The 25500-nt window shown below is 38.4% G+C and overlaps 1 protein-coding gene across 1 annotated transcript in view; it reads left to right on the forward strand.

Annotated features, from left to right (window-relative positions):
* LOC148944355 (membralin-like) overlaps positions 1 to 25500 on the forward strand; it is a 234192-nt gene that overhangs the window by 67917 nt on the left and 140775 nt on the right. Inside the window, exon 2 of the mRNA XM_089100176.1 lies at positions 5576 to 5659. Within this exon, the coding sequence (XP_088956302.1) occupies positions 5576 to 5659 (84 nt within the window). The remainder of the gene's footprint in view (positions 1 to 5575; positions 5660 to 25500) is intronic.

Genomic DNA, 25500 nt, shown 5'->3' on the forward strand with positions numbered 1-25500 from the left:
CTTTATTGGATGTGTTTGGGGAAATGGTGGGCGTGGAAGGGGTGTTAGTTACTTTCCAATTACTTTCGACTATTAAAAAGGGCACTAGCCATTTCAATTTCCAATCGAATGAGCCCTTTTTGAAGGGGGACTAAGTAAAGAGGAGGACACTCCCCCACAACCCTCAGAGCAAGGGTTTTAAGTTATGCCCTAGGGGCATATAAGAACGATTTTGGCACAATCTATTATTTATTAATTGTTTTCCTTTAGAGCAGGGCACTTCGTATCGAAGAAGTTGTCGTAGAAACTTCGAAAAGGGCTCATTCAATTGGAAAATGGAGTGGCTTGTGCACTATTTAATATTCGATAGTGATTGGAAGGTGACTAAAGCCCCTTCCACGCCCACCACTTCGCGAAACACATCCAATCTCAATTTTGAGATAGCCATTTTGTTCAGTGTAGTTGATTTCCAGATAGAAATTATGTTTTTGAGGACAGTCCCCCACAACCCTTAGGGCAAGGGTTGTAAATTATGCCCTGGGGGCATATAAGGTTTTTTATAGAAGGTGTTGTTGTAGAAACTTTAAAAAAGGCTCATTCGATTGGAATGTCAAAGGGCTATTGCCCTTTTTAATAGTTAAAAGTGATTAGAGGGCAACTATCCCGCCCCTAACTGCCACCTTTTCCCCAAACATATCTAGTCAAAACTTTGAGATGGCCAATTTATTCAACATAGTTTTACGTTCTGCAAATTAGGTTTTTGAGGATGACCACCCCCCCACAGCCCTCAGGGCAAGGGTTGAATATTATGCTCAGGAGGCATAATTCATTGGTTATTCATTGGTTATACTTACATCAAAGTCTTGCCATTCAGACAAATTCCCAAGCGGTGTTTCAAGTGTCAGTCATTTGATCATCTTGCTAAAGACTGCACCAGTATCATGCGTTGTTCCAGATGTGCTGGTTCCCATGAGAACATTAGAGAGAGCTCCTGCCGTTCTCAAACAGTGAAATGCGCTTTGTGCCCGGAGCCTAATAATGGTCACCCTAGCTTTAGTTTGCAGTGCCCAGCAGTCCGACGAGCAATACAGAAAGCTTATCCTGAAACCCGAAAATGAACGAACTATCTATATTTTGCCGCAATGTTTACGGCCATAATGCTGCCAAACTGGACTATCTCAAGAACTTGTGCATAGCACATAACATTGTTTGCGTCCAAGAACACTTGTTAACTACCGATAACTTTGGGCTTATTCAGTCAATTCCTGATAAATCTGTGCACATTCATGAGGCTAAGCGCTCCAGTGCAAGGGGCCGCCCTAGTGGCGGACTTGCGATATTCGTTGACGACAGTATCGACTGTCGTAAACTTGAGTCGTGCGATTTCTACCTAGCAGTCGAGTTCCCTGGCCCCAGTGCTTTCACGCTGGTCAATGTCTACCTACCAACTAACATGAACACGGATCTCAGTGAAAAACGGTATGCCGAGGCTTGTGGTCGACTCGGAAGACTGCTCCGCAAACTGGGGAATTCGCGGATTTTAGTCTGCGGTGACTTCCAGTGTGACCTTCTCTTGAAAGGAAAGTTACAAGACGTTCTTATAACATGTATTCCGAGTGAATGTACTCTTTACACTAAAGATCAAAACTTTACGTTCATTCACAACTCAGGAAGCACAAGCAATATTGATCACGTCTTTTCAAACTTCACTATCCCCTTGCCTATACAGGTGGATTCAGAGCATACAGCAAGTGACCATCTCGGTCTCAAGGTTCCGTGTTCCTTTTAGTCGCGCAGTGAAATCAAGAAATCGAGGTTACATAGAAAGACGCGAGTGGGAAAAGATTAATATTGATCTGTATCAGTCGACGTGTGACGAAATTTTGGGCAAAATAAAAGTTCCATTTCAGCTTCTGGTCAATGGGTGTGATGACAAAATCGCACTCAACACATATTGTGCTGAAATCACCCACGCGCTAAAAGTTGCTGAGTCTGCATCTGTACCTAGTGCAGTTATTAAGAAAGGTACTAGGAAACGGGGATGGAGCGACCATCCTTACGTGAATCATGCTAAAAGGAGGTCTAAGATGTGGTACTCAGTGTGGCGTGAATCCGGCAAGCCTAGGTCAGGTACTGTTTTCAATCTCTTTCGTAAAACAAAAAGAGAATACAAAGTATGTCTGGATGAGCTTAAAGTGGAAGAAGCAGAAACTGCTTCGAAAGAGGCTATCCGCGACCCGCAAAATATGTGGAAAAAGTTTTCAAGTAGTAGAGTGAAGCCAAAGCATTGTGCCACAGTACCTGAAGAACAGTGGTTAGAACATTATTCGAAGGTTTTCGGGTCAAAAAATATTCCTTTGGAAAAAGAATATGATGAATCATTAAAATCACGTCTTGATTCGCTTCTGAAACAGAGAAATTATTTTGTGGTTTCTAAAAATAATTTTTCAAGGGCTGTTAGCCAGTTAAAGGGTAACAAGGCTCCCGGTCTTGATAGTGTTATTGGTAATCATCTACGCAATGGTTCCTTGCTTTTGCTTCAGCATCTGCAACTACTCTTTCAGATGTGTATAGATAGTGCGACCGTAACTAATCGGGTTGTCCGTGCATATATGAACTGTCGATAGTTCTATAGCATTTGACTCAGTCATCCAGTCCGCTGTTTTCAAGACCCTGCTAGATGCTGATGTGAACACCCATATGGTAGCTATGTTATACTGTTGGTACTCTATTATCTATATAAGAGAGAAACTCGGACTTGAAAGACTTAGTGCGCCAGTTAAACTAAATAGAGGGCTTCGAAAAGGCTCAGTTCTAAGTCCGATATTATTTAACACTTTGACTTCTAAGGTTACAAAACAAATCTCTGGTGGGCTTAGCCTTGATCTTTGTGATCTGAGTCTAATAAGCTAAGCCGATGATTTACTTATGTTTAGTTTTTCTCTGAGTCTATTGCAGGATAATTTAGATAAGCTTGTATCTGGCTATAGAGCTATTGGTCTGCAAGTTAATGGTAAGAAAACTGAATTTCTGGTTTTCAACTAAATGAAAAGGGATGCACCAGAACCAACTGTTTCAGTAGATAGCGCTACTATTGCACCGTCTTTGTCGCTTAAGTACTTGAGTATTCAGTACGGTCGAGATAAGAAAGTAACCAAAATTCTTTACCTTGACACCCTTGTTTCAAACCTACGAATTAGCTATGAAGTATTCTACTGGCCCCCCTGAAGTATTCATACAATCGGCAAATTCTGGCGAGGCTATTTAGAGTGGTGGCACTCCCACATATTCTTTACCTGTCCCCTGTATGGGATGGTTTACGGAAACAGAGCGACTAAAGGCTAGATCTGCGTTCTGCAAATATTTAAAATTTCTGTTACGAGTACCGCTGTTCGAGAGAAATACATTTCTCTTGGACAAGTATCTTATTCCAGAGCCTCGTGAAGTTGTGGTAACGCAGGAAACCAATGCTAGAAAAGGTGCACTGGAGCACCTTTACGATTTCCTTCCGTTGCAAATCATGTACGAGCTGTGAATGTATATAGTGTATATAATCTAATCGTTTACTTTTGAAGTAATGTTTTTTTTTTGTTTTTTTCCCTTACTCCGTCATGTTTTTGTTTTATTGGTGGGCTAAAATAAACTATCTATATAAGGTTTTTATATAAGGTGTTGTCGTAGAAACTTCAAAAAGGGCTCATTCGATTGGAAATTGAAATGGCTAGTGCCTTTTTTAATAGTCAAAAGTAATTGGAAAGTAACTAACACCCCTTCAACGCCCACCACTTCCCCAAACACATCCAATAAAGGTTTTGGGAAAGCCATTTTGTTGTCTGTCAAAAGGGCTCTAGCCACTCCAATTTCCAGTCGACTGAGCCCTTTTCAAAGTTTTTACGACAACTCCTTCGATAAGAAGTGCCCGACTGAATAAGAAGAAGAAAAAAACACATTGTGCCCACATCGTTCTTTACGCGCTTGCGCTGCCTATGATTCTTAAGAAGATAGGAAATAACAGGTTTTTTTTCTAATAGAAGCAACGAGTAAAACATCTTTTGTATAATCTAGGCCAAACAATTAACGTCAAAGGCATTTTTGACGTTTTTAATAGAAATGTCAAAGGTCTTTTAATGTAACCATTTATCTTTGCAATCTTGCCGTTATATAGCAAAGAAAGCAAACATGTCTTGGTTTGCACCCTCTGGTGCAAACCCATTTCTGGACTTTTTGTTTTATTCTGATTTTGGCTTTCGTTTTTCGGTTTTTTTCCTCCATCGGAATTTCATAAGCAATAGTATCATACATTGCAGATACGTTATTTTTGTAACAAATCTTATTAGTACCCTTGTCACATATCAAACATAACACAAAATCAAAATCATGGTCTGTGCATGAACAGCACCAGACACGCCACATCGATGCTATGTTTCACCTTCTGTATTTTCCTGGAAATATAACAAAGCCGAAATATGTCATAGCGTGTTCTCATGTCTTCCGAAATTCGATGAATAACTAGAAAATGTCGAATCACTTTCTGAATTTAAAAAATTGTTTGAAATTTTTCCGAGAGAATTTTTTTCTTCTTTAAATAATCACTTTGGTGAAATATGGAATATATTTTCCAGTTATATGGAACACTTTGCAGTTTCTAACTCATTTTCGATAAACACTAATGTACACCTTCTGTTCAGAGCGTGACGGTATACAATTGAGCTGAATGGTTAGTGCTAAGTATAAATTACATGAAGATATTGACTCTTGCCTCCGGTGCTTCTATATACTTATACGTATCTATTACATTTAGAAAATCTTATCTGTTTTTAAATTTATTATGCATATCTATTGACTTTCATAAAAAAAATTCTAAAAATAAAATTTGATATTTATAGATATTTATTGATATTTTTTTTTTATTTGATGCTTTATTAAAAGATTATTTTGCAAAATTTCATGTTTTTAGCTTGAACTATTGGATTGCAAGCTACAGCTTTACACTATGGTCAACACCACCCATAAATATTCAAGGTTAATTTTTTCATGGGAAGCAGTCCAGCCCAGGATAGCCCAGTCCAAAATCCAGAAGCGGGTCTTTAAGGAGATGTTTAATCTCCCCCATTTGTTATTTTTTCAGTCTCCTTGAACTTACTACGCGTCATATTTTGAAAATGAATATGGCAAACCGTCTAACGAGTACATAAAGGGATTTTTATGCATATCTGTCAAAACAAAGCTTATGTAAAAAGCTGTTTGAAAGCTAGTAAAGAGCTAGCCAGTACCCAAGGGATCGTACTTTTTTATGCCGTGTTTGGTGCCATATACCGCGTTCGGTACCAATAAATCTTGACAAAGAAACTCAAAGTTGTTATGTCAAGATTTTCTGTAGTCATTTCTGGCATGACGCCCGACTTCTTTATTTGCTATCAACCGAATTTGTCCCAAGTTTCTACAACCTTCCCTTCCATACATTACGGCCGAAGAAAAAAAAATATAAACCAAGGACGCATAATTCTTTGCGAGGTATAAAAAGAAAAAAGGCGCTTTTTTCTTTTTATTTTGTTGTTAGAAGTTATTGGTAATTTCTCTTTTTTTCTTCTTTTAGCAAGCTTCTTTACATCAGTCGAAGACAATGTGAATGTCTCAATTCCAGTTATCCCAATTGTAATTGGCAGTCTGGCTCTGTATGGTATGTAATATATCGATTGACTTCATTCATATTGTATTTACTTGTTATATCGATTGATTTTACTAGAAGTAATGAAGCAAACTGAAATAGAATTTAAGTTATAAACTTTAATTATACTGGTGAGAAATTCTTTAAGGATTTGTATTTTCGTATGTTTGACCATAAGCCATATTCGAGGTTGGAGCAGAGCTTCCTTGAAAACGTAGAGAGCGGTTTATCTTCCCATGTAGCCCAGAAATACAAAATTAAAATCTTTTAACTTGTTGAAGAGGGATATGAAGATTTTTCGGGAAAAAAAAAGTTGACAGTTGAAGGATAGATAGATAAATTGTATTTCATACAAATATAAACAACACAAATAATTAAATAAAGCCAAGAAGGAGCTAAACTCGAAAGGAAGGCAAACAATTATTACAATGAGTTCAAGTACACCAAAAATAAAGATAAAGAAGATAAACAAAAAAACATCATAACATATAGAAGGAGAAGGACAAAGGAGGCTACCCAGCACGGCAAAATCTAAAAATAATGCTAAGAAACAAATTATCAAGTAGAATCACCCCGTCATCAAAGGTTAATAATATATTCTACTAATTTAGTCTTTAAAAGTGATCGGATGTTAAAATTTATAATTTAGTATTTAACTTAACCCCGTTTACTATAGAAGGGATTTGGTATCTTATTGAAAATTTATCTCTTTCACAATTAATCAAAGGGATTCTATACGCTCCAAAACAAGCCGACGACGAAGGAGGAAAAATCATGTGTATATCCTAGGAACAATATTAGTTATATAGGACTCATTTTTCAGGTTTCAGGCATTGTGTGTTCGTAATTTTGACGGCTTAATCTATATTGTTAGATAGTTTCGTTATGACATAAACAGTTGAAATTCAATCAAGCAGTTTGACCTTAAAGATTAGCCTTTAAAAAAATGCAATAAATGCATGGACCTACATCTTACAACAAAAGAAGAAGACCCATGTTCATCGCCGTACAGAGCTGCCATTCGTAATTTTCACGGAATTTAAGGTTGTTTTCAAGCAAGCGTGAAACCGAAGTTTTAAAGTAAGTGTTTGCACGTTTGCTCAAACCACTGCTTAAAATATTAGGACTGATTATTTTTCCTGACTATAAAAGTATTTTGTACTCTTGAGTGCAATTTTATTAAAGGGCCTCTGAAAAGTGGCCTCTGTATTTCGTCTTCATTAAAATTTGTTTTTACCTCCGAATAACATCAAGTCAAACCGTTTTCTATCGCTTCTCTATTCTGAAATAAGCCGCTGAGTGACTAGCTCAGATGTTCTACTGGGTGTTTTCTAGAAGGTAAAAAGAGGGAACGAGAGAAGAGAGCTTTCCATTAAAATATTTTTTTAGGCCTTCTTATACAGCCTCAATGTAAAAACTAAGTTCTAATGGACTTACTGAGTATATGAGGTATTCTAGTACGTGATTGGAAAGAAAAACGAATTGATTTTTTGGTTTCAATGAAATACTTGCCTCATTCTTTTGCTGTGATGAAAGTAATTTTTTTTATACTTGAAGCTTGTTGTTGAAGTCTTGTAATGGCCTTATGCCTTTCATCTAATTTTTACAAAAGTAGGTTACATACGCTGTTCTAATAAAACTAATGGTATATTATCGGCAGGGATTCTTATTTCAATTTCAGCTTGTTTGTAAACTTGCTCCACTATTTGAGAAGAAAAAGACTCAATCCATTCTATTCTTCAGGCGTGAAGTGTGTTGTTGCACATAAATACGTTCGATCAACATTCGAGTGTAACCAACCCAAGTATATCATCTTCTGCATCGATTAGTGTCTTCGGGAATTTTTTGGCTTTATTAGTTAGTGTTAAATATTATGAATGTATCTGCTGAGTTCAAAATTACTACTACTACTACTACTAACAACTCATCGCAGCTCCAAGCCGTTTGAGGCCAACACAGCTACGGACGCTCCTCCTCCATCCCTATCTATTAAAAGCATCCCTCTTTATACCCTCCCAGGAAGTTCCCATTTCCTTTAAATCCTTCTTTTTTGACATCCTTCCATCCCAACCGCGGACGACCTGCTTTCCGTTTAGCCCTAAACGGTTGGCCGAAAAGGACAATGTTCGGTAATCTGTCATCCTTCATCCGCAGAACATGCCCTAACCATCTCAACCTTTCTCTCATTATATCCCTAGAAAGCGGGACTGAACCTCAATTTTTGTACAGCCTACTGTTTGAAATACGGTAGTAGAGGAGGGGGTGCCAGTCCGACGCCCACACCATATATGGGCATAGAACCACGTGGTTTATGGTTTTTGTCAGTGAGAATTTGAAAAACAGGAACTTTCTCACTTGAAAAACCATGAATTTTGTCACAATAACACTTTTTGCACAACAGAAAATACACACACGGGAAACGCTAGAACTAGTAGCACAGTTGAGCTTGATGAATTTAAAGGTGTGTGGGTTCCCCCCCCCCAGGGTCGCGGGGCCGAAGGCCGGCCGGCCGCGGGCGGGACCCCCCCCCCCCGGGGCGGCCGCGGGAAGGGCCCCCCCCCCCCCGGGGAGCCGCGGGGCGAAAAACCATAGTTGTCATCACTGCTATGGGTTAGGTTAGTGGTTGAGTGGTTGGGTGGTTGAGTTAGTGCTTGGGTTAGATGAACAGGTTGAGTTAAGGTAGTGAAAGGGTGATTAGTTGGTTAGGTTAATTTATCCAGACCAAGTTGATTGCGATAGTCAATGCATTCAACTCGGTCTGAAATACGGTAGTGGCCATGATGTAGGACACTCTCACCATTCTCGAGCACATAGAACTTGTCGGATATACATGACATTGAATTCTTTTCAACTCTCACAGTATAATTTCTATACTGTAGAGAGCAAATTGCAAGCACTTGTGCTCTCGGCACTAGACTACTTTCTACACACTCTTTGTACACACTCATGTTAAAATTGCTCTTTAAACCGTGTGTAGGCACCCCTTGCCACGCCGTCTTTTCTGCCCTCCTATGAGTTTCCAATCACAAGAATATTGGGCCCGGGAATACTCCCCGGGATGGTAAATCACGTCCCGTCTCTGAGTTTATCTGGAAGCGGGAGTAGGGGGCTTGACGTTATACCAGCTCGGGGTAGAGTGATGGGTTCCAGTTGGTGAAATCCATCCGCGGGCTGATATGTTCCCCCTTTTGCACATCACCCAATAAATCCAAATCTTCAGTCCCATTTACCTTTAACAGCAGAGAATCTGTATCACCATAGTAAACTTGAACCTCCCCTCCCGTGGCCATTGCACCTTGCACACATTGTAAAAGAACGACAACATGAGCTTTTTTGAAATTTCTAGTACTGAACAACCGCATGCGATATTCTTGTTCAGTACTATATTTCGCTTTCGTCTTTGTAGAAGAACCATTTCGACCTCTATGCTCGTGAACGAGGTACAATTGGAGTCGGCCCTAATTCGTGCACACTCTCGAGGGTCAGTCACTACGTCACAGCGAGATCTATTACGTACGCTCTCACACATTTTTCCAAACTCTGAAGTTAGGATGAGCTTATACATTTCCTTCTCCACCTGTGAATTTGCCCTAGAGCGTTTATCGACAAAGGTGTCGATAAACGTTTTCAAGTAGGGTCGCTGATTGAACTGCAGGACCCGGTGTATTTTGGTGATCTTGAAGCCATTGCTCACCATACAATGCAAAAGCCCATGGCGAACAACGATATTCTCCTTAGGGTCCAAATAAGCAATCAGTTTCTGTTTGGAGGGAGTCCAATGCATCCCCATATCCTCAACCAATGAACGATTGTAGGGGCTCAGAGAGCCCCTGCTCACCGGTCGAGTGATACAGGGAAAGACAAAATCTTTGACTGAGTCGTGAAGCGCCAGTGGACTATGACCATCTACTTCAAAGAACCATCCTTGTGGCCCGTTGTCCTCGACGGTTGTAATTTCAGAGACCTCACATGGAGTCTCAAGCCATTGATAGGTCCCCCATGGCACAGAGTAGTGGGACCTTGCCGAGGGTTCAAAAGAGTTCAGGTCCAAGAAAACTGACTGTGACTTTGCACCAGTGCTGTTGTGTCCGCTTGAATCAGTTGACTAGACATGGTCCACGTGAAAAACAGACCCCCCCCTCATTGAACTCTCTACAACATGGTGCTGATATATGTCCGTGATTAGGCCTAGGTCCTCACTGCTAATTTTTAAATTTAAATACAGCACTACCTGTGGTGTGGAAAAATAGTAACCTCTATCTAGTCCAAACTCTGAATAGATCTGGTCTGTGTTCTTACAGACTATATCCAACAAAGTTAAAACGTCACTGGCCCAGTACAGTCTACAATACTCCCACCCATTTTTTTACAATCCCCCTTGTACCACACCTTCTTGGCAAACTCATACTCCTCGGTTGTGCATTCACTGTTGGTCAGTGAATTGTGAAAACCTTCAATTGGAGGTAGTTTCTCCTCACTTCAGTGTGCGTCAGAACAGTAATAATCGGATGCATATATGCCTTTGCAGGTCAACAGATCATACATTTCACTGTCTGGAAAGTGCTGTTTAAGCAGTGGAAAGCTATCAAAATTGTCGCTTTTTTGTACTTGAATCACTTGACTCAAAGCCGCGGTGAAAAAACTAAAGGAATCTAAAAACCGGATTTTATTACAGCACGTACGCCCATTATTAAATTCCTGCCATTTCAGTTCGAGAAGCAATAACTTCTCGGCCGATTTGTGAATAATGTTGTAGGTAAATGAGCTATTTACCCATTGAAACTCTACTCCCCCTCCCTCACTGTGAATACGTGGCAATGCTGGTCCAATAAATTTTAAGTAATAATTGTAAGTATTAAGGAAATCATTTATACAAATCTGTGGGCTCACATGAAAATTACCCGATTGTTTCTCAAGCGCCCGCACAGGACGCCCCCCCGATGCTCGGTCCGGACCTACCTGGGCCTTAGCGTTGCATGGCGGCTGCCCCCCACTGGGCCCGGGTGTCCCCACCGCGGCCCACGCCCCCTGACAAACCCAACAGAGTTTTTGATTTTTAATCGCGAGACGATCCTCTGCAGACAACACCATTGGATAATGCGTATTTCTCAAGCAAGAAATAGCACCATTAGCCGTACCAATCAGTTGTGTCAGTGCCTTGTCCATACACTCCCCCTCATCCACTGTTTCAACTATTTCTAACAAACGCAGGGTGTTAGAACTATCTCTTTGTGCGTGGGCATAGGAGACTGCAATGGCCTGGTGTTCTTTGACTCGATTTGGATATGTTGGCTCATTCATCTCTACTAGTTTAGCCTCACAATCCATAGATATTTTGCTGCACTGGAGAAGAGTGTGCTGAAAATTTTTAAAACGTAAAATTGACCTATCCCCAGAAACTGTTTCCACTGTCTGATCGCCATGCCGGCTACACTGCCTCATATGACTCCATATTTTCAGAACGTTACGGACTCTAAAGAAACACGTTGGACCGTAGACACAGTCCCCCCTATTAGGAACATCCCCCCGACCGCGCCGAAGAGCAGTAGGCGGGGGAATTTGACCGAGGGCAGTAGGGAGTCTAGGTGGCGTGGATAGAAGCCACAAACAGTGTGGAACCGACTAGAATGACGGGCCTTGAACAGGGAAGACCACCCCCTTCCTTTTAGAGCGAGCTCCATCTTCAAATTCATTTTCATATTGTACCACAGTAACACCAATGTGCAAGTGAGCATTAGCCTTGTCAATAATGTCAGGGGCTCGAAGCGTCACTGGGTCTGTTTCTTCTAAGCACGAAAAATCTCAACTGGAAACTCGGAGCTCTCCGTCCCGTGTATATCCCAATGATTTAACTTCGTCGTACTTGTGTGCCGAGCTCGATGCTCTTATGCTGATATGAGGACAGCATATTTGAAACACTCTTGACCTGTTTCAAAACAGATCTTCTGGACACCCTTAAAACCTATTAGATCTGGATTTTATTTTAATACTGTCTCCCTATCACACCCACCTGCCCCCCCTATTAAAATAAAATATTTCTTAAATTTAAAAATATTTACGATTAAATTTTCAACAAAAATAACTAGAGATCCACTACCATTTTCATTAAAGTTCTCGAGATGCGTTATAATTTTATCGACCCAATCCGTGAAAGATCCCTCAAAATTTTCTAAATTTGAATAAACCAAACGCATCTCGGAATGTATAAAATGATAATAAACCTCACTTTTTCCCTCATTTAAATAGAACACCTTTAGAACAACGGAGACCTTAATTGAATCCCTACCTCCCCACAATTGAATTTGGTTCTCCAGAAGTGCACGAATTTTGTCTACATAGCTGTTTACAATGTCTATAGGGTCAAAAACAAAATTATCAGACCAAAGCAAATTAACAGGTTCCCCGCACACTTCAGTTAACAAAAGAATACGATTCAAAAGTCAGCTGGACAACTGACAGTCCTGGAGAGGTTGAGCGATCGCCCTCGGGGGGAGAGGACCCCCTCCCCCAAGCGGGTCCAAATTGACGTGTGAAGTTTCTACTACAGATGTTTGAAGTGGAGTCGTGATGATATAGGAGGTTTGCTGGTCAACTGTTAATTCCCGGGTGAAATAGAATAAGAATTTCTCTGTAATCTGGCTCAAGTGCACCAGTTCAACAGCTCTACTATAGAAATTTAAAAGAAAAAAGTCAAAAAAATCATCAATATTAAAAGGAACATCAATAGAATTAATAAGATCGTGCCAGTCGCTGATTGCTGAATTGTTCTGAAGGTTAATTGCACCGTCCTCCTCTTCTTCACTCGATGGTGAGTAAGGGACCAATGGACCAACCTATAAATGAAAATAGCTTATTTTCAGAGTGTTCAAATCATCCCTACTGCTTTTAAAATTCGTATTATTATTGCTTAATAACATTTGGTTAATTCAACTGAAGAAAATCTAAGATATGACATCGACGGCAACAATTTGTTCGTTTATTTTCCAATTTTTAAAATTTTTTTTTTTTTTTTGGTGCTTCCCCGTGCGGTTCCCTGAGCCGGGGCGCCACCCTGTTCCACTTTCCAAGACCGTGGCGCCTCTCGGTGGCACTTCCAAGGTCCATGGTACATCTCTGTGGCGCTTCCCGAGCCCGTGGCGCATCCTGTGGCGCTTCCCTAGCCCGTGAATTTTACCCATGAAAATGAAAAAACCTTCCACTTCAATTCAAAGTGTTCAAATCATCCCTACTGTTTTTAAAATTTGGATTATTATTGCTTAATAGAATTTGGTTAATACAACTGAAGATAATCTAAGATATGAAATACAAGGCCAAAATTTGTTCTTTTATTTTAACAGTTTTCATATTTTTTTTTTTTTTTTTTTTTTTCGATGCTCCCCCCGTGGCGCTTATCGGGCCCGTTACGCCTCCCGGTGGCGCATCCATAACACGGGGTGCAACCTGTTGACCTTTTCAGGCCCAGGGCACCGCTCTGTGTAGCGTTCCTGCCCCGTGGCGCATCTCTGTGGCGCTTTCCTAGCCCGTGTCGCCTCCCTGTGTTACTTCCCGGGCCCGTGGCGCATCCCTGTGGCACATCCCCCGACACTTCCCCGTCACACAGCGCTTCTCGACCCCGCGGTATATCTTATATTAGAATAAGATATTTACAATCTAAAACATTAAATATTATGTTTTTTTTATTTTAAAACAATGACAACAATAAAATTTCTAATTATGAAACTTTTATCTGCTCTGGGGAAAAATAAAACGTTTTTTAAATTTTGAGAAAAATACACTAATTTTAAAAAAAAACTTCATTCATAAAGTTTTTTTTTTTTGTAATATTTGTATTGGTACTGCGAACCATTAGCTTATATAGCAAAATAAACTCCATAAATTAAAAATGACCCTAAAATATAGCCTTTTTTTTGTCCTAGCTCATCTAATTTAGCAAAAGGGCGAAAACCTTACATAGTAGTTTTTGATTTTGTTCAAACAATTACTACAATAAAATTTCATATTTATAATCTTTATCTAATCTGGGAAAAAAATAAATGATTAGAACAGGATAGCCATCTCCTGTCATTGTACACAACTCCTTCAGATATACTGTTTTTTTTTTGTAATATTAGTATAGGCATGGCGAAACATTCGATTATATAGCAATAGAAACTACCTAACCTTACAATAAACAGAATATAGTGTCTTTTTTTAGTCTTCACTAATCTAATTTAGCAAAAGGGCGAATGCATGCACTTGACGTGATTCAAAAGGGAGAACATTATATTTCCTTTGGGGAGAAAAAATCATTCAATATTCCCATTGAGATATACTTTTACGCAGTGTTCGAAAATGTTGCATGTGGAAAAAGGCATATAAAAGTTGGATGAAATTGATAGATATTTCTATATAATATTTAGGAAAAAAACGCTTACATTTTTATATCTCGGCTGCACTTGGGTGCCAGATGGCCCGGGTAGCGAGCGTTGGAGGGTGGACGGAACGGCGTCGCTATGTTCCTGTGCGACTGGGTCGGCTATTTCACGATCTTGCATAGATGAGTCGGCAGGGTTCTCCATATTATGAGAAGCCATCCATTCTCTTTTCGGTTTTCGACCGGACTGTATGGTGGTTGCCTCGTCCACTTGTGCTTTCTTGGGTGGAGGGGGTATGCATTCTTCGCAAGTGGAATTAAAAAGAAGAGAAAAAGTTAGTATCTACATAATGCGCCCCCCCTTTTTTAAAGAAAGTCAGGTCTCCCCAGAATCTATTCAATTTTGTTTAGTATATCACTAAAAAATCAAAAGTACAAAACATACTTGACATATACTACTTGCATCCTTTTTGAATCTGAGAAAGAAGAATTATGGCTCACTGAGCCGTTCAAAAGCCGGCCTAGTTTGTATATTTATCACACCCCACCAGACAACCAACGTCCCCGGCCCATCACCCCCACGGACAATCAACCTGAGAAAAGACAAGTAACAATACCCCCTCCCCACCACCGAAAGATATGGCATCCTTTTTGAATCTGAGAATTACGGCGCACTGAACCATTCAAATGCCGGCCTAGTTTATATATTTATCACACCCCCCAGGAAAAAAACAGACCACTGAAAATAACCCCCACGGAAAATATCCCTGAGAAAAAAGACATGGGAAAATATCCCCTCCCCCACCCCCCAAATATCGTGGACAATAGATATTAAATTTACACAAAAAATATAACAAAATTTAGTGAAATATCCGTATTTAATACTTTTTTTGAATATGATTATTACTACACCAAGACCCGAGAAACGGCCTGGCCGATGGTGGATAGGTTTAACACCCCCCCAGAAAAAAACAGAAACTTTACCATCACCCCACGTAACCGCTCACTGAGAAAAAAGACATGGACAATGATCCCGTCCCCCCCCCACCGACCGATATTTGAAAAAAGATCTGCACTTTAATCCGCCTAGATCCATGTATATTTTTCTTAAAAAGACAAACCATTAATTGTAAATCGAAGTAAAAGTTTTTTTTAACCTTAAACTGGAGGTGTTAGACTTGACATTCTCTTTTCACGCGAAACTGCTTTTAATTTAACGGGAAAAAGTATCATTTTTTCAGCGGAAGCTTTTTTGCTATCCAAATTCATAAGGATTTATCAAAGCCGGATGTACTTTAAAGGGGTGTCAGTAATTATCAGATAAATAAATCATTGCAAGAAATCTGTAAGTCAAGCCATAGCGGACTGTATATTAAGGGAATGAAAGAAATTTGACAGTTGCTTTTAGATAAGATACGTAATTTATCAAAAACAGAATGGTGGTAGTAAACAGAGGGGGACGGAACGATGGGGTTTACATAACGAAAAAGAGCGGAGTTTACTCCTTTTAGCGAGTATTACAATAATAGAGTGGTGTGTGTCGCGGGGTGGGGGGGGGGGGGTTTACCCCAAACTGTGAGTGGGGGTACACCGTAAAAAAATTAATTTTTATAATAAAAAATTAAAAAAGTAAAAAAATTGCAAATTTTATTTTCCAAGACTTCAACTTCATCAATAGTATCCATTCTAGTTGTTTGAACTGTGTTCTGGAACTTTCTGATAATTTAATCATATTGCATGCCCGTTATATACGAAATCTCAAGGGCGAATTGTTATGTAACGGGGAAATCATATGTAAGCAGGCCTCTGATTGGCTGAGAAGGAGGATGTATCCGACTCGATGATTGGCTGAGAAGGACACACGTGATCTAACTGTTTCCTATTCCAGGACACCTTGACATTCACCCCTAGCATGCACTTGTCCAAAACAGCAATAATAAATAAATCCCTCAGACCTAAGATTAAAGAAACCTTAATGTTTCCTAATTCCCCCCTTCGTGAATCAATAATTTCCCCTAGAGATTATTTAAATCAAGTTCTCAGGACATACAAGCCAAACAACAATGAATCCAATTTTGTTTCTTAATTTCCCCGTCGTGGATCAATAATTTCACCTCTCGATTATGTAAATCCATTTCTCAGTACAGGCTAACCAAACAACAATGAAGGCATGTTTGTTTATTAAGTCCCCCTGCTTGGATCAATAATTTCCCCTAGCGATTATGTAAATCAAGTTCTCAGGGCAGGCTAGCCGAGAAAAACAACAAATAAATCGATCTTGGAAAAAGAGGTCATTGAGCGATTACGTAATCTTTCCCCCCTAGGGACTCTATGACCATATTGTTTCATAATTCCCCACGCTCGTGAATCAATAATTCCACCATCGATTATGTAAATCATCCCTCGTGTCATTCGCACGTGGCCAAACAACAACAGATCGATTGACCTTGACACACATTAGACTCGATCGATAATCATTTAATTTAATATGTCCCCCCTCGAGGATGTAACTCACCCCTCGTGCCAGTCGCTCGTGGCCAAACAACAACAGATCGATTGACCTTGACACACCCACATTATATTCGATCGATAATCCTTGAATAATTTATGTAAAAAAAAGTTATAGGTGGCAGCAGGGGTGAGGGATCGGAGTCAATAAGGCCCTTCTACTCACTAGCTCTGCTAACAGTACTTCCCATAATCCAATGTTTGAAAAATGTTGTAAGTGTTAGTTTATACGCCATTATGTAGGAAAAAACACTTTTATTTTACGATTGTAAATACCTGTTAAACAGAGCTTCGTTAAGTGAGATGTTTGAAACTAGGGATAGAATTAGTCCATTGCTCAAATTTCAAAACACTCTTTTAAACCAAAAACAAACTTAGTTGTTTGTTGAGGCTCCATGTTCATTCAAGGAAGGTTCTCGAAAAGGAAAACCTTGGTTAGATATAAAACAATAAAAAAATAGATACTCTTAGACGTTTTTAAAAGCAACTCAATCAATTCTACAATGAAAAGTGTTATAAAAAAATCGAGTTTTTTATTTTTTTCAAAGCGAAACTGATCAAATACAGTTTTAATAAAAGTTTTACCAACTCTATTATGATACTAAATAACACCAAATGCCTTTCCAGGTCATAGTAAAAAAAATTCAGAGCAATTTCAAGCTTGTATACAACGTATCCAAGGCAGATTCCAGGGGAAGGGGGTAGGGATTTGAACCCCCCCCCCCCCGAAATGCCCGAATCTTCGTCTGACTTGTGAAACGTAACAAAATAAATATAAACAAAATTTTTAACACATATTTTAAAGTTTGTTTGTGCTTTGTATTTTGTATTGTTTGTAAAGTGTGTATTTTCTCCTCCATTCAGTGGTCAGGTTCCTGCTTTTAAAGAGCCATTACTAGGATCCAGTAATTAACATATTTAAAACTAGGGATGGCATTAGCATCTTGTTCGAACATAAAAAAAAATGTTTTGAAATCGAAGCCAGCAATATTACAATCTCAAGGTTGTATTTATTCAACCCTAGTGCTTGATCAGGGAAGTTCATGTGAAATGCGGAATATGAAGAGAAAATTAAATATAGTTAACGCTTTGGTAGAAACAAAAATTTTATCAATTCTAGAATGAGAAGAAAATTGCTGGAATTGACTTGTCAAGAAACCAGTATGCTTTATGCCTCTGTCAAGTTTTAGAACTTTTTTTTCAATCCCAAACATTTGTTGTGGACCCATGTCGAACAAATCAGTTTCCAGCTTTAAAGCTTTATACTAATAATATTTAGCAAAGTAAAGTACCTAGAACTCGGTAAGACTTAGTCCCTTATTGATGTTTAACCTTACTCTTTTCCAACAAAAGCAGCCCAAGTTCTTTATTAAACTTAGATTTTCGGGCACCATTTTCATTATTCTTTTTTCAGGGGGGCGCCAGCTAAGTGAAAGATTTTCTAATAAAAATACACTTCGAATGTTTCTGATTTCCCTTTCAAGTCTTACACGGAGCCACTAGAGAATAGAGGTGTCGGAAAAAGTAAAAAAGCACAAGGGAATGACATCATTTATATGATGTCAAAATTCTTGAAAAATGATTCCATGAATTTTGAAAAATGAAAAATGACTCAAAGAATTTTATGATTCCTGAAAAAGGCTTATGCCAGCTGTGCCTCTCATTCAGACTATCTGTCTTCGCTGTTTCTCCAACTAGCCATGGATTGATGGCAACTTGATAGTTTTCCAAGTATAAGCCTAAGAGTCTTAATAAAGACGTTGCTTGAAAAAATTACGAGACGGCAAAAAAGCCCTCGACGGAGCTTTTCGTCCCCTGGATTTGCATTCCCCTTGAAAAGATGTTTTAAATGTTTGAAAGAAGCTTGAAAAGGTGCATTAAAGTTGATTGACCTTTTGAGCCTTAAATGGTTCCAATAACGACCTGAACTGTGGCAAAAGTAGGATCAGGTCTTCGGTACCCTGGTCTGGCCTCTTTAGGTCGGGGTAGTAGCTTGCTATATTGGCACTTGGGGAGGCTCGTTACTAATTTTGGTGCTCGAAAAAAATAACATGGTAATTTAGATAATTTAGATGATACTGCAGGCCTGCATCACAGGTACTTTTAGTCTCAGAAACCGTTTGCTAGCAAAACATTAATGTAGGTGGAAGAAAAGATGAAACAAGTACCATTATACAAGCTCCGCGAAAAAAAATATGAAAAAAGTCTCCACAGGCCAAACACCTTGGGTTGGGATAGTCCTGCCAATTTGAAGATGGAATCAAAATTACCCCCCCCCCCCAGATTCTCATTATTATTTTATTTTTTCACATCTTATTTTCTTAATCAGAAAGTCCTCATTCTAAATTTTGGAAAATGTCTTTTTTGTTTTTCCACTAAAAATCAAAACAAATGAAAAAATGAAACGAAAAATTCTTCTTGGTCTTACTATTTTTTGGGGGGAATTGCATCCACTGCTCGGTGCCAAAGTAACAAAAAACTCACAATTGAAGTCCAATTTCCTCGATCCCGTGGAATTGGATCTGGAACTGGATCATGGATTTATAGACCATTTACTGGATTATGAAACTGGATCTCCCTGGATCTCAGGGCAATGAAATTAGCAAGTTGGTATTTAACTTCAATTGCCTCTGTGTCCCTAAATTAGCAAGCTATAGCCCCGATTTTAGATCCTAAAGAGCACCCATCCGTGTACGAAAAATCTGATTTTAGTAAGAATTGAATAAAAAAATAAGTTTTTTCAGTTGGAAGTAAATAACAACCCTAAAGCTCAAAATTAACAGAAATTGTTCCTTATATGAAGGGATCGCCACCCCCCTTCAACACCTTACTCTTCATGCTAAAAATTTTAGCATTTCAAAAAAGCTACGTATTCTAATTAAACTTCCATTGTGTTACAAGATTCGTTCTTAACCGATTGGAACAAACAGTCAAACTTTAGCGTAAAGAGCAATGTATCGAGGAGGGGGCAACGCCTTCATATACAGAATATATTTTTGGAATCAGCATAATAAGCTAATTCTTTTGACGTATCTATTGATATCAAAAGTCCGTTTTTTCAGTTTCGGTCACTATTGACCTGATTTCCGCTTAGCCCTAGACGGTTGGCCGAAAAGAACAACCTTCGACAATCTGTCATCCTTCATCCGGAAAATGTGCCCTAGCCACCTCAACCTTTCCTTCATTATAGCCCTAGAGAGACGTCATATAGCCCTAGGAGGACGTCATAAAGAAAAATTTAAGGGAAATGGGAACTTCTTGGGAGGGTGTAAAGACGGAGGCTTTGAATAAACTGGGATGGTGGATGAACGTGCATAGCTCTGTTGGACTCAGGTGGCTTGGTGCGGCAGTGAGATGTTAGTAGTAGTAGTAGTAGTTTACTATTGAGCCGAGTCACTCCTTACTTACACTTTGTTATAATGAACTATTTGATTCCTGAGCTGCCAGAAAAAAAGCACTGGCGGCTTTGCCTGAAAAACCTACAATGAAGACATGTCTCTACTTGTATTGCCTCAAAAATGGATTTTTGATACGTTTTAAGAGTTTCAGTTACTATTGAGCCGAGTCGCTCATTACTGACAGTTCGTTACCATGAACTGTTTGACTCCGGAGCTGCCAGACAAAAAAAAAACCTGACGGCTTTGCCTGAAAAATATGTCAAACAGCTCGTGGTAACGAACTGTAAGTAAGGGGCAATGTGGCTCAATAGTAGCTGAATCTCTAATAAATACTCTTGATAACAATAAATGCATCAAAAGGATTGAATTTTGATGCTTATTCAAAATATCCTATAATTCATCAAATCTACCCATCAAAAGTTACGATTCTGAGAAAATGTGTCCAAATTTTGAAAAAAGAGGTTTTATTAAGGGCTCTTAATTCAGCATACCAGAGAACCCTACTTTAGAGGTTTCAAGCTCCTTTGTACAAAAGGGTGGAATTTTGTATTTTTTGCCAGAAGAAAGATCACAGATGCGTGTTTATTTGTTGTTGTTTTTTTCTCATTTTTTCCCAAAAGTCACCCGATCAAAATTTTGAGATAGCCATTTTGTTCGACATTGTCGAAAACTCTGACGACTGTGTCTTTGAGGATAACGTAATATCCCGCAGTCCCAAGGGGAAGGGCCGCAAGTTATGAACTTTACCCGTTACTTTACAAACATTATTGGTTATTGGGAAGTGTACAGACGTTTTCAGGGGGGATTTTTCTAGTACGCGCGGTCGTCAAGGGGGGGGGGGTTAAGTGGGATGATATTTTCATGTAGTAATGTTTCACGGGGGAAGTTAATTTCCATGGAAGGGGTGCCGAATTTCTCATTACTATTTAAAAACCGATCGGAAATTAAATAAAAAAAATCAAGTTTTTTCGACTGAAAGTGAGGAGCAACATTAAAACTTAAAACGAATAGAAATTATTACCTATATGAGAGGGGTTGCCCCCTCGTCAATACCTCGCTCTTCGCACTAAAGTTTTTTTTTCTCAAAAGAGCTATTTTTTCTGATTAATCGGCCTCTGTGATTCAGGAGTCATTCTTAAAGAGTTGGGATAAATTTTAACTTTAGCGTAAAGAGTGAGGTATTGACCAGGGGGTAACCCCTCTTATATACGTAATACTTTCTGTTTGTTTTAATTTTTATTGTTCCTCCTTGCTTTCAGTTGAAAAAACTTGTTTTTGTTTTTAATAAAATGAAGACATGGCTTTACTTGTATTCCCTTAAGAGATGGTTCTCGATCACGAAAGTTAAATGAAAAACAAGGAAAAGAATTACAATGCTAAAAGATGCAAAAATAAATTAGAGAACGAGGAAAAGAACGAAAAAATGATTATGTATCAAATACTCTTTCTTTAAGCAGGTATACTTATTGTTCCCCTATTTTTGAAGCATCTATTTTCCTCCTCTTAAGATTTTTTTAATAATAATTGGTTTAGGAGGATATCTCAAACTAGGGCAAAATCGGTCCTTGGTTCAAATGTCAAAACACTCTTTAAAACAAAATAAACTTAATTGCATATTCAAGTATTTTGACTATGGAGGAGACAAATACAAAACAAGGAAACAGAAATACGATGCCAATAAGACTTAGTAGAAGAAATATTACAAATCATTCTAGGTCGAGAAGGAAACATAAGTATTAGACCAGCTCTGGCCACAAACTTATTAGATTCATTCTTAGATACTTCCTCAAGCACAAGCTCAAATTGTAATGCAATTTGAAAAAGAAATCCATTCTCTTGATTTAAAGATTATTGATAACCTTCGATCAAGCAGGTTGTCTCCAACTGGGGCAATTTTTACCCTTGGCACAAATGCCGAAACACTTGCACGAACTTAATTGCCCTTCCAAGTTTCTTGATTCTGGAGGAAGACACATATAAAACGGAAATATGAGGCTTGTAAAATTAAGTTGAAGAAATAATTCAAAACATTCTAAGACGAGAAGGAAACATGTACGCCTAAGTATCTGTCCTGGCCACAAACTGATTAGATACATTTTCTGATACTCTTTCCTCAAGCACAAGCTCTTATTGCAGTGAAAAAAAAAATCAATCTCTGCCTTTAAAGGTCACTAATAATATTCGGTCAGGGAGGTTATTTCAAATTACATTAGAATCAACCCCTTGTTCAAATGTTAAAACCCAGAACAAAAACTATTTACATTGTTCTCAGGGCAGGCTAGCCGAGAAAAACATCAAATAAATCGACCTTGGAAAAAGAGGTCATTGAGCGATTACGTAATCTTTCTCCCTAGGGACTCTATGCCAAACAACAAAGAAGCCATGTTTGTTTCTTAATTCCCCACGCTCGTGAATCAATAAGTCCCCCATCGATTATGTAAATCACCCTCATGTCAGTCGCACGTGGCCAAACAACAACAACAGATCGATTGACCTTGACACACCCACCCGATTAGACATAATCCTTGAATAAATTATGTCCCGTCATCCCCACGCTCGTGAATAATTTTTTCTCCCATCGATGATGTAAATCATCCCTCATGCCATTCGCACGTGGCCAAACATCAACAGATCGATTGACCTTGACACACCCACATTAGACTCGATCGATAATCCTTGAATAAATTATGTAAAAAAAGTTGTAGGTGGCAGCAGGGGTAGGTGACACGAGTAACACCCCCTCCTCTACTTACGGTCAGTCAGCCGTATTATTTGCCGTATTAGCCGTATAATTCAGTCAGCTGTATAATTGCTGTATTAGTCCAAAATTGACTAATCATAATTGTGTGTCAGTATTCAAGGTTCCTGTGAAGATTGGGTAACCTCCCTGTTATTATATAAGAATTTTCAGAAAATAGGACAAAGACCCTTACAGCTTTGTCAACATTTGAATAAGATACTAAAAGGGATAAAAAAAAAGTAGAAATAAGTTCTTAGGTTGTAAAGGCTTGCTGATGCTGGTAGGCAGTCAGACGCTATCCATGCTGATTTTCTAATATTTAACCCAATGGTTAAATATTATTGTCAATATTATAATTTTGTTTGTCAACGTCAAAGGCTTATTATTTTATAACCAAAAACGCTCCAGTGTGTGTATACATGAAAATAATTTTATTAATGAAAATATGAAACATTGCTAAATACTTGAAACGAACAGTAAGTATCATACCATCCTCCTCAACATCTCACCCGTTTTCTGTCCAAGTTGACTAGTGCAATATTAAGCGCGTTCTACGGCGCAACAAATATTGCCAGTTGGTAACTGCAAGTATTTAATCACAGTTGAATCGGCGTTTGACCTGAATTAAATAAAAAAACAAGTTTTTTTAACTGAAAGTAAGGAGCGACATTAAAACTTAAAACGGACAGAAATTATTTCGTATATGAAAGGGGCTGTCCCCTCCACAATACCTCGCTCTTTACGCTAAAGTCTTTTAATTGTTTTAAAAAATAAAGTTGTGTGACAGATTCAAACTGTAGCGTAAAGAGCGAGGTATTGAGGAGGGGACAGCCCCTTTCATATACGGAATAATTTCGGTTCGTTTTAAGTTTTAATGTCGCTCCTTACTTTCAGTTAAAAAAAACTTGTTTTTTTTTATTTAATTTATGAACGTTTTTGAATTAATACAGTTTTGATTTTGACTCACCGTAGGCTACATGAATAATTAAAACGAAATTTGCATATTAATTTTCCTTTTTTTGGCTAAATGGCTTTTTCGAAATTTTGTTCTGACATAACTTCCGAATTAACTTAGGTAACGAATTTCTATGTTAGTATGTTTTATTACGTATATTAGGGAGTTTGCCCCCTAGTCGATACGTTGCTCTTTACGCTAAAGTTCGAATTTTGTTCGAATCACAAACCCCTGAATCACAAAGGCCGGTTAATTAGAATAGATAGGTCTTTTGAAAGTACTAAAACAAAATTTAGCGAAAAGGGCGAGGTATTGACTAGGGGGCGAACCCCCCTCATTTACGTCATAATTTCCGTTTGTTTTAAGTTTTAATGTTGCTCTTTACTTTCAGTTGAAAAAACTAGTTTTTAATATTTAATTTCTGATTGTTTGTCAAATAATGCTGGGAAATCCGGCGCCCCCTTCATAGAAATGTCCTTTCCCCCAAGGAAACATCCTCCATTGAAGGATCCTCCCCCGTAACCCCGTCCTCCGGCACCCCCCCCCCCCCATCAGGACAAAATCCCTCCTGAAACGTCTTTATACTTCCCATTAACCAATACTATATGTAAACAATGGGCAAACTTCATAACTCCCTTCTCCTGGAAACTGTGGGGGATTTAGTTATCCTCAAAGACATATTTATTAAATTTTCGACTATGCTGAACAAAATGGCTATCTCAAAATTTTTATTGGATGACTTTAGGAAAACAATTAGCGTCGAAGGGGGGCCAAGATTTTCGCCAATTTTTCGGTCATTTAAAAAGGGTCCGAAAGGTTTTAAACCCTGTTCGAATAATTCCTCTTATGATTCTCTAGGACAACCGAATCGATACAATTACCCCTTGGGAAATGAACAAAAAAAAAACAAATAAACACGCATCCATGACCTTTCTTCTGACAAAAAATACAAAATTCCACATTTTTGCAGATAGGAGCTTGAAATCTCTATAGTAGGATTCTCTGATACGCTGAATCTGATGGTGTGATTTTCATTAGAGTGCTATGACTTTTAGGGGTTGTTTCCCCCTTTTTTCGAAAATAAGGCAAATTGTCTCAGGCTTGTACTTTTGGTGGGTAAGACTAAACGTGATGAAACCTATATATTTGAAATCAACATAAAAATTTGATTCTTCTGGTGTATCTATTGGTATCAGAATTCCATTTTTTAGAGTCTCGGTTACTATTGAGCCGGGTCACTCCTTATATACAGTTCGTTACCGCGAACTGTTTGAAAGTTTATGTTTTGAAGCAAATGCGAATAAGTAAAAATTAATTGTCGAATCATTTGAAAAAAAAATCAAACTCTTTGCCAAAATACTCTTGTCTTAGAGTTTTCATTCTTGAAGCATTGGGAAAAAGGTGAAGCTTTAATGAAAATAGTTAGTGAAGGTTAGGGGGAGAAGAGACCCTTGAGACCTCTCTTTATGATAAAGTTTCAATTTTTAAAGTTGAAATTTTTAGCAACGAAAAAAGTCGTCCTTTTTGGTGACTTTGCTTTTAGAAAGAATTTTTTACACCCATGTTCAACTTCTGAAAAAAAATACTTTCAACTAAACTAAAGCCAAAAAACGTTTCTTATAAGATGCAAGGTAAACATTAATTTCACAATTTTGGAAAGAGGGATGGGCTGCAACCTTTCCATATCAATTTTTGATCTATTTAAGTTTAAGTGTCGCTCTTTTCTAGATTAAATAAATTTTTAAAAATGTAAAATTGACGATTGTCTAGCTTATAACAGCTTCTGTAAGCTTTTAACGGACTAAATTAAGTTTATTCTGGAAAAATTATTTTCATGTCATGTTAGTTATTTCTTGATTACTTTGAATATACCTTTTCTTGTGAAACGATTGAAGGGGA

This window comes from Artemia sp. Qi Xiang Cuo, chromosome 14 (genome assembly GCF_049724085.1).
Source record: "Artemia sp. Qi Xiang Cuo chromosome 14, ASM4972408v1, whole genome shotgun sequence".
NCBI lineage: Eukaryota > Metazoa > Arthropoda > Branchiopoda > Anostraca > Artemiidae > Artemia > Artemia sp. Qi Xiang Cuo.